Source organism: Arachis stenosperma, chromosome 4 (genome assembly GCF_014773155.1).
Source record: "Arachis stenosperma cultivar V10309 chromosome 4, arast.V10309.gnm1.PFL2, whole genome shotgun sequence".
NCBI lineage: Eukaryota > Viridiplantae > Streptophyta > Magnoliopsida > Fabales > Fabaceae > Arachis > Arachis stenosperma.
The window spans coordinates 36,256,269-36,274,725 of record NC_080380.1 but is presented as its reverse complement, the minus strand read 5'-3'; the positions used below and the strand labels follow the sequence as shown (position 1 = coordinate 36,274,725).

Sequence of the window (18,457 nt, the reverse complement as noted above, 5' to 3'; positions counted from 1 at the left end):
AAAATAACCTTTAATAATTTAAAATGCTGCACAAGATATACTTCTCTCAAGAAAGGCATATTCCGTTAATGAAAATATCTGATGTGGCAATCGGAAACTCTCTCTCTCTTTCTTCACTGCCACTACCAGGCAATAGGCAATCGGAGACTCTCTCTCTTCCTTCACTGCCACTACCACCACTTGACACCACTCCTTCAAATCTCTCAAGCCCACCACACCTGAATCATTACCATTACCTGCATCCTTACCCTTGCCACCATCACATGGTCGCCATCTTCACATACTTCCCGTAACACCATGAATCTCATCCCAATCTGAAAACTCAAACTACAACCTTCACCTATCTTGCCGCCACCATATTCCATCGTCATCCTTCTAAAAATTCATCCCACTCTCCCAGTTCATTCACTAACAACAACAACAACAACAAAATCAATAATAACTCACTATGATTTCAACAACAGATTTAACAATAGAAACAAAAACAGAAGCAGATGGTGAAGAGTTAAGTCAACGACAGTGAGTGAAATAATGGAGAAGGCAGAGGTTGTTGTTGCGATGAATGATGGAGGAAGGAGAATTGGGACAGAGCCAACTCCCACCCGTGAAGCTCGCCTTCCAGACCCGTCGGCGCTTGCCTTCCAGATCTGGCGGTGCTCGCCTTTCAGTTCTTGTTGTGGCTTGTTGTGGCGCGAATGATAGAGGAAGGAGGATTGGGACGGAGCCAACTCCCACCCGCGAAGCTCGCCTTCCAGACCCAGCGGCGCTTGCCTTCTAGATCTGGCGGTGCTCGCCTTTCAGATCTGGTTTTGGAGCTCGCCTTCAGCTCCGACCGTCAAGCTTTCCTTTCATTCCGATCGTGCTCGCGTTGTAGTTCTGGGAGGAGAAGAAGAGCACAGAGATTTGGGAGATTTGGGGTTTTAGGGCTATTAATTTTGGGAATGGGGGATGGGGAGACACGGTGAGGAAGAAGAAGAAACAAGAGAGCGCACACCACGTATGTTTTTCCGTCAACGGAATATGCCTCTCTTGACCGATGGATATTTTGTGCACCATTTTAAATTATTAAAGGTTATTTTTGTCGATAATAAAAATTGAAGTTATTATTGTCAGCGTTTGAATAATTTAGAGTTGTTTTTGATGATTAACCCAATATATATATATAGCAATCTTGATAATGATTAATGATAAATTTATTTAATTTTTTTCTCTTAAGAAAACTTTTAACGTTGTTAGAAAAAAAAAAGTTGTGTAAGGTTTTAAACTTACTGAAAGCACCTTACAAGTTGCAATCAAGGTTTAAAAAAATAAAAAAGAAACAGTAATCTACTCTACAACAAAGAAGAATATTTACATTGGAGAAGTGGCCTTTCTCAAACATTGAACAATAGCCAATTAGCCAATATTGAGGACCCTGCTATTGTTCTTAACATGACCCCATTGGAAAAATGGGATCCAACATTGATGCACTTTATTTGGTGTATTTTGTTTGGAATTTGGTATTCTCAGAATATGATATCATTCAATGGACAATACACTAGCATTTTTTATGATTGACAAATTCTAGTGGTAAAGTATCAATACTAATAACTAAGTTGGGTTGGTCTAGTGGTTAGCTTACTAGTCCGCTTAAATAAGTGTCAGGAATTCGAATCTCGCCTTGTGCATGCAGTAACCCATTGGCTAGCAGCAAACCCTTAAATGGAGCTCAGTACCGTGGCGGATCAGTCCTTGACCTGCCGGACTGGGGGATACCGTAGGAAACAAAAAAAAAAGTATCAATACTAATTATAGAGAGATCTAGTGGCAGCATTGGAAGCAATAATAAAATCTTAGAAGCACTAGCCAAAAAAATGTCTAGGCTTGTCATGAGATTAGTTGGTAAAAACAAATGTCTACATATTTACTAAGAAAATTCTAGAAGTTAATTAAATAATTAAGTGCTAGAAAATAATATTTAGTGCCTTCATTCTCTATAAGTCTTGGTTAAAAAAGAAATAACACCTTTGATGGCTCTCATCTCTCCATTCCCTGTTGCTTTATTTGCACTCGTTAAAAGATCCAAAATGGAAACCAAGTGTTCAACACATAATGTGCATGACTCTAGTTGAATTCGACAATCAATTCTAGAACAATTTTGATTAAGAGAACATACAACAGAATATTTCAAGATACCCATGTTGGAAATAAGTGCATTCATCTTCTGCAAAATCTCTTGTATCCAGAGTACAACCTTTACCAAACAGCAAGCAGAAATTTAACTATTCATACATGCTTCGGATATAAGCCCATGAAAAAATTTAAACAAACAAAAAATCATTAGACGTCTATGATTCAGCATGAAAGTTTTGCCGTGTTAATTACGTTGAATTTTTCCACACAAAAATACATGAAAAGGCCAATTTTTCGTACGGATATGCAGAAAACTTCTCAATTTTCAGGAGAACATTGGTGTAGAAAATTTGGATTAACACATGGGAACTCTTATAACTGGACATCAAAATCATAACTTTTACAAAATAACCACTCTTCCAGAGACAATTCCACTGTCAACTATCCAAGATTTGAACAAACTGAATCGACAATGAAACTTGTGGCTCATACATATTAATTTAATTCAATTAATATATACATATACAGAATGATAGAGGCGCTGCCCTATCTACCAATCTTTGAGCAGGTCATTGGCAACGTCCTTGTAGCTAACTTTCTTTTTCTTAGTGATTGTAGGTTCTGCAGCATTGGTGCTACTGCTTTCTGCTGCTGCTGCTGCCCTCTCTTCTTTTAGATCACAATGCTTAGTGTCCTCAACTTTCTTGGCGGTAGCAAGGCTCGGAATCTTGTCAAATAACATGGGATGAGCCCGATTTTCAATTTCATTAGCCAATTCACTGTTTTGGTCATTGGTCCTATCTGCCATTTTTATTTCTGGAACATACATTCTTTCACTCTCACTACTATTCCTCAAATCATGCACTGCCCTGTTTGGTTCAGAACTTTCTTCTGTTTCAGCAACTTGGACATTGGCCTGTTGCTCGACCTCCTGAGGTTCCAAATGTCTATTATAAATATCAAAACTTGCTTCTCCGGTGTCATCCTCCTGCTCTTCTGGTTCATTGTCATGAGAATCACTTTTGTCCGATTCATACTCGCTTATTTTTGCACGCTTTCTCACAGTGCGTGGCCGTGCTCTTTGGGCTTTGTTGCCAGCCATCTTAACATTTTTAACACCTCTCCCTGCAGGTCTTCCTCTCTTCCTTGGGCCAACATTCTCATGGGACACCGTGGCCAAACTGTGTTCATGAGCAGCTTTTGCACTTCTCTGTCTATTTTCCTTTTCAGAGGGTACATTCTGGTCTTGTACATTGTCTCCACCAAAGTGAGCCTCTAAGATGTCATTTTCACTAAAACAGAGAGTAAGGAACCATCACATAAAAGGAAAAGGTACATTGGAACACTAGTGCAAATTAACCGTAAGGCCATCTCTACTTGACCAAAACCAAAAATTGAATTTTACATTTTTTGGTTGTATATCATTTCAAATATCAAGGGCAACCATCATCAGTGTTGTTAGTAGAGACAGAGAATTAGAATGAGGAGAAAACAGGCTACAAAATTTACTAAACATAAGCATATCAGACAAAACCTTAACAAAACTTATCTCCAACAAATTCTAACGAAAGGAGATGTCATTAACTGTCAACAGATTAGTTCATCTCAAGCTAAGACGATTATCAAACATGGTTTCATACTAACAAAATATACAACTTTACCCGCCAAAATTTTCAAAATAATGGTGTAGAAGTTTGAAAAACTTTTCAAGTTACTATATTGTCAATTTTTCAAGTTTATTCCATTCCCTACAGGTGATGTCCTTTGCTGCTATGCAATGCTTTGTCTCGGATTAGCTCTGGATCTTTCTACGTCGTTTCCTTATATATTCTTGACAAAGTTAGCCCTAGCATACTCCACAACAGTAATGTGTATCAAACCTTCGGATTACTCCTATTATGTAATAATGTAATATATATGAGGTCCTAAGTTTAAACGTCAAACGTCATTGCCGCCAATGGACTGAAAAATTTATGCTCCTACAGCATGTTAACTTTTTCATTATGCAGTACACTTCCTGCCCTTTAATGGTGCAAATACTCCACAAAAACGAATTCAATAAGTTAACAACTTACAGCACTTGTGCAGGTATATCAAACATTAAAGGCAAATGGATCCACATAACTTACCCATTTTCAGATGTTGACTCTTCTATTGCAGAGGGCCTCAAGCTGTAACTTTCTTCTGGTAATCTTTTGTTATTGTCCAGACAATCTTCAAACCAATGGGATTTTATTATATGCAACCTCTTGCTCTGGAGAAACCTCCTATCCACTGAAGTAAAACTGCAGAGTTGTAGTCCCCCAACAAAAAGGAAAAGGAGAAAGAATTTGAGAGCATGGAGGTTTGGGAATTCTAAGAATATCAATAACAACATACAGTTTTATCATTTATATGGACTGTGAAGCAAAGGTGGAATAAATTGTATGATAAACAGGCAACTAGTATGAGAAGTAGCACAAAGAAAATACATATGAAAGAATTGAAACAGAAGTTAACCATAAGTAACCTGTAATTTACAAAGCACTATAAAGGAATCGTGGATACACTTTGCAGCAAGTTTCCAATAGATGGATCACTTACCATCTCTGTATCTCATCAAATTCGGCATCATATCCTGGAACTGACAAGACAACTAAATGGGTTGCACAAGTAAGTTTGTCAGTAACTCTACCACCGCCCATGAGAACTTCAACCTTGAATCTTCTCAAAGCAAGTTGCAATAGAACTTCCCAGTCCCCTTTCCTGAATAAAAATGTTGAATGACCAGAGACCTACTAAGCGAACTTGGTGAAAATGGAGCATCCAATGAAAATGTTTATTAGTTGATTTCACATTGCTAGATCTTACACTGATGGTATTGCAGTGTGGAAATATATGGAGCATCCAATAAAGACAGACCACTCATCCTTTGGGCAGTATTTTTTGCTGTAATGATCAATAGTACTGATATCTTCTGACCGATTAATAGTGTTTAAGAGCTGCAAAAGATTCAAACAAGTCTAATCTATTTACTAAGACATCACATAGGTTGACATGGTCAAATATTGAGGAGCTTCTTGTTTTGATGAAAACAATGCATTTTATGGCATGAGAACCACCATTTTGTGGCTCCCCAAAAGGTTCAGTTTCTGAAAAAAGTGACTCCAAAAAAAAATAAAGAAATGACATAATGATCCCCAAAAGATTAATTCAATCTAACAAAAATGCATCAAATACGGAAGACATACTCTAAAAAAGAAAAAGCTCGAGAGATCAGATTTTGACACAATTTTTTGAAAGGAATGCTTAGAAAATTGTGATCTTTCCATTTTCAAATTTGGCAATTTTCCAATAAGCAGATCTTTTTGGCAATTCTTTTGGAGGCCAAAATAGTGGTTTACTAAAAAGAAAGAGGGAGAACGAAAAAAATGCAACAGGCACAAGATGATAAAATCAAGGGGGAATGAATCGACTTAAGTTAAAAGTATACGCCCATTTTGACAGATATAGCGGTTCCTCATTCGTACTTCATACAAGATTTTTCCTTATAAAAATTTTCATAGATTATAGTATATAACTTATGCTATAGTAATAAGACTTATACTATCAAACTTTAGACCATAAACTATGAAGTCTTATGCTTTACAAAATACCAGGACCAGACAGTCTACTTGTGCTTCTATGCTACGTTCCACACATGACAAATGACAGTTTTGTCAGAATTTTTTCAAGAAACAAACAAACTAGTAGCTAATGAAATCATATACCTGTTTGAACTCTCCAAGATCAATATACATGTAGTAAGAGTCAGAGAACTCGTCAATTTCTTCTTGTAACTTCTTCCTTGTTACTTCAGATAGGAAGAGGAAGTACCTTTTATAGGAAATATTTAAGGCAACGTATCATCAGAAGAGCTTAACAGGATGTAAAGAAGTTCATATTCAGTCATGAAACTCACTTTGGCTGTAAGGGGACAAGCTTCTTTTGTGAGCAGCAATCTAATATCCAACTGTAGTGAATGATATCACCATGACGTTTTGCAGCTTCAAATTTAAACCCTGCAGATAACTGCATTAGGTATTTGATTCAGCCAATAAAAAAATACTCTTAATGGGGGCCGTGCACATGCGCGCACGCAAGCACACACACGCACGCAGAGAGAGAGAGAGAGAGAGAGAGAGAGAGAGAGAGAGAGAGAACCCTTGCTCTCTGCTGCCACACGATGAGTGACAGAGTTATTCAAGTTCATTGAGAAAACTCCCCCATTCTCTGCAATCATTTTGTGCAAGCTCTCAAGAGAATGAGATGGAGGCACATTAACGAAGTCTGAACATGTCAAGGGAAATGAAAGACCATTTTTTATGTATTTCCAAATCAGTCAGGATGATTGAAATAATGAATAATTCCTCTTATTATGTTGCACTGTCAAATATCTTTTCAAAAATTATGAAGAAATGGGAGTAAACTAACATAACATATTTTTGCAATGGAAAGAACTAGTTTCCTGTTTCCTCTGTAAAAAGCACCTATTTACTAACAAATGTACAATGAAATCTGTGGGGATAGCCATTTCATATTCTGCAAAAGCAATTGTTTTCTTTGACCAGCATCTTTCAATGAGCGCAGAATTCTGAAAATGTAAATCAACAGATGGAAGCAGATGCAACTCGAGATAAAACATATGAAGATATAAACAGAAAGGATACTTCAAAAGAAACATATACAGATAGAAGAATTATTAGTAGTCAGTTATCAGGACAAACGACAGCTGGCTAGCAAGACTGTAGGATACAAAACATCATATTTGAAAATATACGAGAGTCTCCCTTGATACTGGAAACATCAGTCTGAGTTAAATGAGAAGGAACAATGGACATGTTTTTCTTTTCTCCCCTTATGGAGGACCTTATACGATTTGATTTGCCACCCTGCTTGGTTTCTGTATCCCTCTGAGTAGTACCATTGCTGGACTGTACTAGTTCTATGAATGCTGCAAAAAAGAAGGGGGGGGGGGGGGGGGGGAGAGGAAACGGATCAAAATTATGTCAATATCATCAATGAAGATATTATAAACAAGTTTCAATCCACTCACATTGCACATCAAGGCATTCGTACCAAGCTTTGTCATATCTCACCCTGTCAATCCGAGGAAACCTCAGGCTGTACGGTGCAGCAAATACCTGCAAACAAAACCACTCATATTAAAGTTGAACAGCTCAGGATAAGATTTAGACGCTGCATTTTTAAAAAATATATGTATTTTTTGCAAGGACACACCTCAGATTCTATAGTTCGGATATCACTGGTTATGGACAGAATAATCGATCTGCATGAAGATAAGGGTAAATTTCGATCATCATTCAAAAACAAATAACATACAGATATTGAGGTGAAGGATACTTACTTTTCAGGGCTATCAACCCACACATCAGGCCTTTCTTTTGAATGATTAGTTACTTGATAGAAACTTGGCGGCCTCTTCTTCGGATATTCATACTTTCTGAGAGAAAAAGAAAGACAGATAAACAAAAATTAGAGAGAAATGGAAGGGAATTGATAAACTACATCCAAATCTTAAATCTTCAACGCGTGAAAGTTCAATCAATGTAAGGAAAAAAGACACAAAAATATAACAAAGAATAAACTTAATCCCACCGGAAGTAAGGTTTGAGTTTTGTTACTAACGCATCAAGCTCATCATCAGAAAGCCCAGTACCAACTCTACAGAAGGAGATAAACCTGCATCGTAAAGGACCTTGTTAGCAGAACCATCCATAGATGCCTATGTACATCAAACAACTTATTTTGAACAAAACAACTCTTAAGTTATCTCCAAATATGCACCATAGTTCTACAAAAGTAAGAAAAGAAATGAAAAGTTAGGAGACTGCAATGGTTCATCAAATAGTTTATTTACTTTTAAGTTAGTCCGTCCCATGGATTACATGGATACAATTAAGTATCATATATATATAATTTGGAATGTTTGCCATATTGAAAATTTCAGCAGCAAATTTAGTTAAAAGTAACTTAAATACCTGCTTTGTAAAAGTTTTAAAATAATGTTATTATTTTGCAAGTCCACATATTTGGAATAATTGAATATTATGTTTTACTTCATAGTGTGATAAGAACAAGAACCTGATTACAAAATGTTAAACAAGGCAGGGACTCGATGACAAAGGTTCAGACAATTGGGATCTTGTTTAAAAATTGAATGAAACTATAAAGACCTACAAAGTAATCAAACCCATAAAGGTGTCATTTTTAGTACTGAAACTGCGTTCAACAGATTAATAAACTGTAGGTAAGTATTTTTCTACAGTGATCTAAATGAACGAAGGATTGTTCGATATAAATATAAAAGACCTCTCATGAGCTGAATGTTTTTGGACCTTAAATGTTTCAAACAAGCACAATTAAATAAATGTTAGGGCCAAAGTCTCGATTGTTTTTCACTTTTCATAGAAAACCTTGAATCCTTTTTTTTCAGACAGGACAGCCTGAAACTCAGCTTTCATTCAGCAAATTTGCTTTTGGAGAGAGAGAGAGAGAGAGAGAGAGAGAGAGAGAGAGAGAGAATGAAATACCCTTCAGCAAAAGTGGAATATAGACAGGCAAGGAAGCAGGAAAACAAGACCTCAGTCATATGTATAAACAAAATTTATGCACCTACTTTTTTTGTTCTTTCAGTTTTTAACCTTTTAATCGAGTGTGCTAACTATTTCATTGAAGAATGCAGAGTTGTGTGTGCTAAAATTAAATCATACCCATTTTCCCTCAGAAAAGTTCCACATGAGAAAAAAACAGAAGAAATATTTGTATGTACTAAATCAAATCTCATACAAATTTAAATTTAACCCATTTGAGCAAGTAAGTGATCATTAGTATCCACATCGCAGCAGAATATTTCAAGTACTCTTTATAGTATATCTTGAAGTTAGAAAAACAATGCCAATGCAATCAGCCATTGCAAAGAAGTTCCACTTTGTAACATTCATACCGCTTGGGATGTGTATTTGGGGATGGACGCTCAGCAAGGCCCACCAAGAACTGAGCAACCTGAAATGGAAAACATGTCTCTACAAGTATAAAGAACAAGAGAACAATCAGTCAAAAAGTCAAATGTTAGGGAAAAAACCAAACCTCCCCTCCACGTCGTCCAGAGCCATAATAACCTCCTATTAAGTGTCAAAACAGCCAAATTTAAAATGACCATGTTACACAAGCTGCTTTGGGATGTGTGTATAACAATATGTTCTTAACGACATAAATCATATACCTATGATTACCTATGATAAGCACATCCAGATCAGCGCCAGCTTGAATGTACTCAGGCTTCAATTTTAGCCACTTTCCACTTCGATCACTAGGCTCCCATTTAGAACCGAGGTCTTTGATAATTATTCCCTCATCTCTAAACAAAAGGATTAGAACAAAAATTCTTTAGAAGAGGTATAAACAGTTTCTTCCTTTTCCACTTCTAATAAATATAAATATATTATATATACTAAAAATAAAATCACCGAAATAAAACAATCATCCAAATTTAATATAATAAACTTCGACACATAATCCACAATTCTTCATCTCAACTTTATATTGGATGAATACAGTGCATGGGAGATATACAGAAATACAGACAGACAAACACTGACATGGAACATTAAAAATTAAAATATATGTAAATAAAGAAATGGAAGATATGTTTTTGTATTATCCTTCCTAAAATGTAAATTCAGCAAGTGAAGACACATAAATGGCTTATAGCACACCCATCAGCGTATTAGGATTGCAACATATACAATGCACAAGCACACTATATATTGCACAAGAATTGAACATTTATATTAGAAATATAGGAGCATGAATGATTGAACATTACACGAACCAACTCTTTCTTAACCCAAAAATATCAGGTTGAAGAACATAAATTGCTTTCTATATAACAAATGCTAGAAAGCGTAGAAAGCATGTAAAAGTGCTTGTAGCCTAACACTGTCATTTGAGGATATTTTCATTATGATCTTTCCTGATCAATTTAGCATTCAAAAGGAATTAAAAGAGATTAACAAAGAAAATTCCAAGGACAGCAATGGAGTCTGGTTTGCTGAGTTTGGACTTTTGAGGATATACGCAAAGACCCCAAAATAAATGAGAAGAATTCCTACTCTCTTTAAGTCCATTTATGGCTACATCATGAAAAATCATTTTTGGCTTTTCTTCTATATTGAAATATTAGCATCTTAAGGCAAACATATACAAACAGAAATTGTCAAATGTTTCAAAAGTTCAGAACCTTCCTATATGGCTCAATCATACTGATTTTGGAAATGTCCAAGAAAATTATGATGAGTAAAACAAATTGCTAAACTGAATTAGGGATTTTGCTAACCTGTTCTCTATAGTTTCTTTGAAAAATTTCTCAACTTCATCCACATTATGAGCAATGAATGACCAACATGGTTCACCTGCAAAACAACATGGGAAAGAGGACTGATTAGTGAAAGCGTATAAAAAGTTATATGAATTACCAAGTACCAAAAAAACATTGCAACCATAAACAGGGAATCAATTACAATTGATAAATGGATACTAAGTTTATTTAAGTATCAATCGTGTGTATAGCTAGTAGTAACATTGATGCTCACAAAAGATTAAATACTCCAAATCCACAACCAACAACAACAATCGGTGTCATTGCTCCCTACATGTATCATGTCTACAGTGAGATAGTTCACATAGAGATCTCACTTGACCACCTCATGCAGAGTCTTTTTAGGTCTTACTCTACCTCTAATCACTGGTCTATTTTCCATCTGATCCACCTTTCTCACTAGATGCTCTACCAGCCTTGTCCCCGCATGTTCAAACCAGTTAAGACAAGATTCTATCATCTTTCCAATAGTGGGTGTTACTCCAACTTTCTCTCTCATCCTCATTCTCATTTTGTCCATACACGTATAACCACTTATTCATTGAAATCAAATGATGTTGCAACAGTATCTCCAGTGTCGAGGAGGTCACAGAACATGTGATCAGTGATCACTATCATTTGTATGCTTAACTGTGAGGTGTTTGGGAAAGCTGTAAAATTTAGCTTGTTATGGTTGTTGTGGTGGATCTTTTAGATATGTTGGAGAGGGATTGTGAAGATGAAGCTAAAGGGGCAGGGACTCTCTATGCATTTGTGTTAATAGGGAAACAGTTAGAATGGGGTAGGAGGGGGAGCATTAACAATGGGAAGTGTGGGACATGAACACGTGAGGGGAAGGTGCTTCTTTGAGAGAGGGTGGGAAAGCTACAGAGGACAACATTAGTGTGTGAATGCAGATCAATCTGATACTTTTCTAATGACTCCTGTGGTTAGGAACTTGATTGAAAAATTTTATTCCTTATAGAGATCCAACTACATATTTTTAAACTGCAGGGATCTAAACGAAAATTTGAGTAAAAATTATAAGGTCTTGCAAACATGAAAATAACAAAAAAACTAAACCAATTAGTAAACCCATGACGCAAGAGGAAAAAGTATTTCCTTATAACTTATAAGACACACAGACAATTAAGTTGAAGTCGAAAATTCCATACCAGAAGAGCAATGACTATTAAGACCACCATTAGGTACTAAAATTTCAAGGCGCCCCTTCAATGGCCTCACAACTTTACGGAGAATCTCATGTCGTTCCTTCAAAGTTTGGTGAATTACACTAGTATCTCCAAAATAAAGGATATCAAATGCAACATCTAGCCAATCTGAAGTCAAGGCATTTTAGATATAAATTCTCTTGCACTAGAACATTTTCCTGAAGTAAGAAATTAGTTGCATAATTACATAAAGAATTAGTTACTCATCCATCCACTGAAACCAAAACGACACCGAAGTTCTAGATAGCTGGAATTAACAGCTAAACCGTTCAGGTAAAAGGATACAGCATAACTGCATCAAGAAAGGACCGAGAATAGTTAAAAATTTAGCTTGATAATTTCTCATACCAGACAAAATTTATATACACAGACAAAATTGAGAACCTGTCTGTCACTGTCAAGTCCATCCCTTGCTGCCTTGGCTGCAACAGAGAGGGAAAAAAAATGGTAACCAATACTGAAAATAGAAGTTTTAATGTGGCCAAGCAAAAATAAAGGTGCATGCCTATTTCCTGATTTGAGCCAAACTCAGCAAAACGATTCAAGGAACTGTCCCAAACCAACATTTCACCATCAAGTATGCACCTACATAGGATCATAAAGAGAAAATAACAAATAAGCTTTTTAGAAGGGGGAAAATAGATCACTTAATGTCTTCATCATACCAGCAATCACGCATAGAAACTTGAAACTGTGGTGTCAATGACATCAGAATTAGAATATTGAATACTTTGGGAATATAGAAAGATAACATTTGGAGGATAGAGGCGAGGAAAAAAAGTACAACAGAGGATAAAATAATGTCCATCCTACACATTATAATTATGGCCATCCTATCCAGCAACAAAAATAAAATAATGGGATAAAAACTAATGAAGACAAAACAAATTTGTAATGATGAAAAGAAACATATTGCTCACCTATCTACCAAAATGTTTTGCTGTATGATTTCTGACATTGCATGTGCATATTCTGAATGATCAAGGAAGTTCCTGCAGCAAAATGAAAATGGGAATTACAGAAGATGCAAAAAATAGAATACGAAGTGATTTAATAATTTTACAAATAACTAGAAGTGGAAAAGAACTAGAAGATCATGTCATGTCATGACTGAGCAATGTGATGATTCAAAGGTAAGAACTAAAGAAACAAAACACGTGCAGGTAAGGATGCTAGGCAGCAAAAGCAAGAATCCTCCTTAGGTGAAAGGGCCACAATTTGGAGCAAGTCACCATGTCACATACAATTAAAGAAGTTACATATGCACATACCTCGAGAAGAAATGTATCTCTGTTCCATTTTTGTGAATTTGAATGCGGTCACCATCAAATTTGCACTCGACAACCACTTCCTTCCCATGAAGCTAAATAAAAGAGCACATAATACAAACACAAAGAAATTCAAACTAATGAGTTCACACGATTTCACAATATAAGAAATCGTGAATTTTGATCTCTTGAACAATTCCAAAATGTTTTAAATATAGTGGTTACAGTTCTGAACTGCTTTACGATGAAACCAATTCGAACAGAAAACAGATTAATGCTTGGCGCCTATAGTTTAAGCTGGAATGAGTAGCCATTGACATGGTGATCTGAATAAATTCACATAATGGGGAATTCAAAGGTTTGACCTTGACAATGCATGAAGGGATACAAAAAAATTATGGATTAATTTATTTATTCAGCAAGAAAGGAGAACCCCTACTTGGGGAAGAATTATACACACAAGATAACTGGTCTGCAAATAGGACATGATTTAGAGGATAAGCCAGAGACAATGAAATTGTTCGATGAAGCATTTAATGTTAAAACCTAAACCCCAAAATCCCAAAGGAAAACCCCAACACCTAGTCATGAAAAGGGTCGAGTGCCACAGCACTGCAGGTGTGGGAAGTCAACCAGTGGCTTCAGAAACCCTGATTGTGGTCAAATGTTCCCCGTTTCAAAGTGGCATACATAAAACATAGGATAATAATGAAAAGATATATATATATATATATATATATATATATATATATATATATATATATATAATTAGAAATCTCAAGGGCATACATAAAAATCTTAGCAAATAGTAAAGCGAACCTTCTTCCATGCTTCAGCTGCATTAGCAACTCTCTTAGCTAGCTGAGGACGCACAGCTTTTCCAACTTCAATATCCTGCAATTTAAGAAAAGAAGATACAAGATTGTTCATACAAACCATATATGAAGAACATATCCCTTCTAATAACTACATTTTCTACAAAAACTGATAGCAACCACTGCAGTATAATCTTGCATGATTACCCAAGGCCAAGGCTTTTGCAATGATATATATATATATATGTGTGTGTGTGTGTGTGTGTGTGTGTGTGTGAGAGAGAGAGAGAGAGAAAGAGAGAATTGAATAGATGAAGTAAAGGCACACATTTCCATGTTTGGACTGAACACAAATCACAGTTTGATAAAGCCCTGACTTAGTGAAAAATAGTGTTTAGCTCACCATGGCTTGTTCAATCACAACCTTTTTACAAAAAAGTTAGGAAAAAATTATTAGATAAGAAGAAATCAGAGCAACAAAGAGAGAGAACTAAACATTTTTTGGTATGTCAATGGATAAATGAAAATCACTAAATAGCCTCTGAGCCAAACACCAAATGGATACCAAAATAGTAATCCTATTGAAAATAAAATCAACTCTCAAGAAGAAATGCAGAAGAATGACAAAAACCAACGTCAAAATGCTATATAGAGCTCCAAGACACCTTCCTATGTCACTACTAACCTGTCGCTTATGACGCTGATTCCGATCCCTTAGTTTTTCACACACTAATTTTAAGTCACATGTAACATTAAATAAGTCTTCAGCATCAGGATGGAATTCATGAAAAATGCTTTTTTCACTAATTCCTAGCTTCAGATCTGCAAGACATAGTTAATGATTAATCCCAAGCAAGGCATTAAATCAATTCACAGGGTTAAACAAAAACACCTTTGAGGACTATCATGATAATCCACTTCATTTCCTGTGCATTTGTCTTTTGGATAAAGGTAGAAAGAACCTGAGTCTTCTCGGCCCTGTATCCACAATCATGCAAATCAAACCAAAGAACAATTCTGTATCTGAACTTACGATAGTGAAAACACTGGAAGTTATAAACTGGGACTATAATGATACAAATAATAATGCATGCAAAAGAAAGGGACCAATAAACAAAGGTTTCATCCACAGAATCAAGCAGCAAACCTGTTTTCACTAGCAGCCAACTGATCAAGCAAGTCATTTACCTCCTTTATCGTCAATCCACCCGAAGCAGTACCTTGCCTGCGCTGGAGTACCTGTTTCACAAACAATAACATTTATCAAGTCTCACTGAAACCTTAAAAATTTGCTCTTCCCTTTCAACAACTAAAACATAAAAACACATCTTCACTACTTTCTTGCAACATATTTCAATCCAAAATGATTCGTCCTCACCAAAAAAATCTATTACTCACAACATGGGTCAATAAAGAACGGGAAAATGATGAATATAAAGCACATGGATGTTACATGTATGAAGTCTGAACCATAAAGCTTTCATATTCCATTTCAGTGCAATGTAAAGGCACAACATTCACTACTTTCTAGAGACAGTTACCTATATCCAACCTTCTAAATAACACACATTTTCTCCAAAACAACTGTTACTCAAATATTACACGCTCACAAGTCGCAAAATATAATTCTACTATAGGATGACATATTCAATATTTATCTTCGAACAAGACTCTAAACTGAACATGTCTATAAAGTAAACCAGCAAAATTATATTCACCATTAATTAATGATGTCATGGTGTAATAGAGCGAGCTGAGTAAGATTCTAGAAGAGTTTGAATCAGTTAAGTTGATCTGTTAGGTAGATAGAAAAAGTACCAGCAAGGACAGATTCCCGTAACTAACTAAAGCATATAAAGACTCCTCTACCCTTTGCACTAGCTTGATGAACACGCTTCTCCTCTACGTATATAAGCACACTTCAGTGTTTAAGATCACTTTAGTGATTTAGAATACACATACCAGATTCTTTTATCTATCTATCTATCTTCTGATTCTCAAAAATTTTTATGGTGAATACTCCCTCAGTTCCACACTCCCCCCCCCCCCCCCTTTTTTTCTCTCTCTCCTTTTCTTCTCAAAAGCTATTTGAAATTTGACTTCTATTTTATCATTTTTGCTGATTTTACTTTCTCCTCCAAATGGCTATGAAAGCTCTGAAGTAGGGGACAAAAAAGGAAATGAAAATGGAAAACCAAAACACCCAAAGCTTCGAATTTTTTTCATACAAAAAGAATAACATAACGAAGAGTGGAGAGGGGAAGTGAACCTCGGTGGCGACGAGGGCGAAATTGCCGGCATTGGCGCCGGTCTTGGCGCCGCCCTTGCGCCAATTAATGAGGCGAAGGGCGTCTTCGGAGTCGCGAGACATGCCGAGGGCGTCGATGAGGGAAATGGCGAGGACTGACTCCTTGAGGCCGTAGGAGCCGCGCTCGCGGTCGAGGTTGGGGAGGACGAGGCGAATGGCAGGGAAGAAGTTGCGGTCGGCGCAGAATGAGTCGAGGAACTTGCGGAACTTTGCGCGCTTCTTGGCCGGCGACTTGGCACGCTGCGTCCAGTTGAAGAGGCTGCACATAACGCTGAACTTGGTTTGCTCCGTCGCCATTTTCTTTCTTTGTTTTGTGTTGGGAAGGTTAAGTGTGGGTTTTAGTTAAGTTGGGGTTTCGGCCGGTAGACGGTGTTGATGTATTTAACCATTTATAGTGTTGGGTTCTGCGTGTGCCTTCGTCGTCACCTCGTCATGAGCGGAGCAAACGAGTCGCTGCGTTGCTGGATACGCTTTTTAAGTCAAAAGGCATACTTGTGAATCAAATTAGGTCGGTAAATAACTTAATTAAGTTTTTTTATAAAATAACTTAAATAATAAATAGTTATTTAAAAATAATTTATAAATAAATTAAAAATAATTTATAAATAAATTATTTTATATTTAGATTTTTAGTTTTAAAAATATTTATTTTATAAAAATATAATAAAAAAATAGTAGTATTATAAGTAAAGTCATTTTTTTAAATTTTTTTATAAGTTCTTAAATAATTTTTTAGAAAGTTGTAATTTAGTTTTGAAAATTGCACCACGCATTAATATTACTACTTTTTATAAATCAAAAGTTCAAAAAGTTATTTTTAAAGCTTTCCAAATGGGCCTTTAGTCAGGCTATTAGTTTTTTTTTGTGTGACTTAAATAAACTAAACAAAGAAAAATAAAACAAACAAAATAAAGAAATTGCTTAAATAGAGACTTAAATAGAGGAACAGTCTCGTTGAAAACTACTTTTAAACTCCTCCCAAGGTAAAGGAAGCTCCACATGAGAAAGTTGTAACTTCATCGTCATCTTTGCCATAGTGTCTGCCACCGTATTTGCATCTCTCAAATCAAATGAAAGTCAACACGCCAATTCCAATGCATGATATCTCTTATTTTGAGCACCAATGGATCAATAAACCCAAAATCATCTTGGTGATTGGTAACAAGATTAAACGTTTCCACACAATTTGTCTCACAAATAACATATCATTGACCCACATCCCAGACTAAGAGATATCCTCTCCAAATAGCAAATAATTTCCTTTGAAGAATACTATTACTCTCAATCATTCCCAAACACCCCATTTGCCAACTCCCATTACAATCTTTAATAACACAAGTAAAATCAACACTATCACCCGAACCAGGATAACTAGCATCACAATTAATTTTGAAAGTACCAATGGATGGGGGATTCTAAAAACCATTTAGAGTAGAGGGAAGGGCCATACGTTGTAATTCAAAAATATTCTTAAGCTCCTTTTCTGAAGTTAATGCCAGACAAATCACTATTCCCGGATGCCAAGTTTCATGAGGATTAAAGATGTCATTATTCCTTGCTCGCCATATCCACTAAAGTTCCGAAAAGAACTTGAACGAATGCTCTCTGCTATGATACAAGAACTAGTTCTTCAAATCCAAAGGATGACAAGAAATATCCAACCTATACCATACAAGCTGAGCTTTTGGATAATCCCGAATACAACGTAAAACTGATTTTTGGCTAAAAAGACATCTTGTGTACCTATCCGATGACGACATCCCTCTTCTGAAGCGGAAACTTGGAGTAAGAAGAGCCTCCTTAAGACACAGTCAAGCCAAAAACTTGTGCTTTTCTGGAACAAGCTGGCGCTAAAGCCAAAGCCGATTCTCCCGCTCCTCCCAACCAAACAGCTGCTTACACAACCACAAGTAACCATTGCATGAGTCATAGACTTTGGCAGCAGACCCAAACCAATACCAACCCACTTCTGGACCTGCTTGCACATATGGATTGTAAGAGAGAATATTACCTTTCAGATTTTGAGATAAAGGAGAATAAAGAGTATTCAAATGCCACCTACCAACCAACCAAATATCCTGTATCCGAAGATTCGAATCAGAAATATGAATATAATCCATCTCATTAGATAACCGTCCTTCTCTCCTCCAGCTAGAAAACCAAAAATTCTGGTTCAAATCCCCAATACATCCATCAAACCCATCCTTCAAAACTTTCCAAGCCTTGCAAAGACTCCTCTAAATGGGAGAGTCCTTGGTATTAAGACAACTAAAACAGTCATATAGAGATGATCGGTATTTGGCATCCAACAATTGGACCCATAA

At 36.2% G+C, this 18,457-nt stretch overlaps 1 protein-coding gene across 1 annotated transcript; it reads right to left on the bottom strand.

The window, feature by feature from the left end:
* Positions 1–2,482: 2,482 nt before the first annotated feature.
* Positions 2,483–16,599, bottom strand: LOC130973898 (DNA ligase 4). The gene is given in 26 exon segments (XM_057898584.1): positions 2,483–3,404; positions 4,242–4,397; positions 4,696–4,857; positions 4,963–5,093; positions 5,862–5,967; positions 6,053–6,152; positions 6,295–6,420; positions 6,887–7,084; positions 7,187–7,274; positions 7,372–7,420; positions 7,499–7,594; positions 7,750–7,833; positions 9,098–9,156; positions 9,241–9,275; positions 9,387–9,511; positions 10,490–10,565; positions 11,686–11,881; positions 12,127–12,164; positions 12,248–12,327; positions 12,663–12,734; positions 13,014–13,105; positions 13,830–13,904; positions 14,511–14,647; positions 14,718–14,803; positions 14,973–15,064; positions 16,095–16,599. Coding segments are annotated over 26 exon segments (3,537 nt in total). The 5' UTR covers positions 16,431–16,599; the 3' UTR covers positions 2,483–2,662.
* Between the last annotated feature and the right edge of the window lie 1,858 nt (positions 16,600–18,457).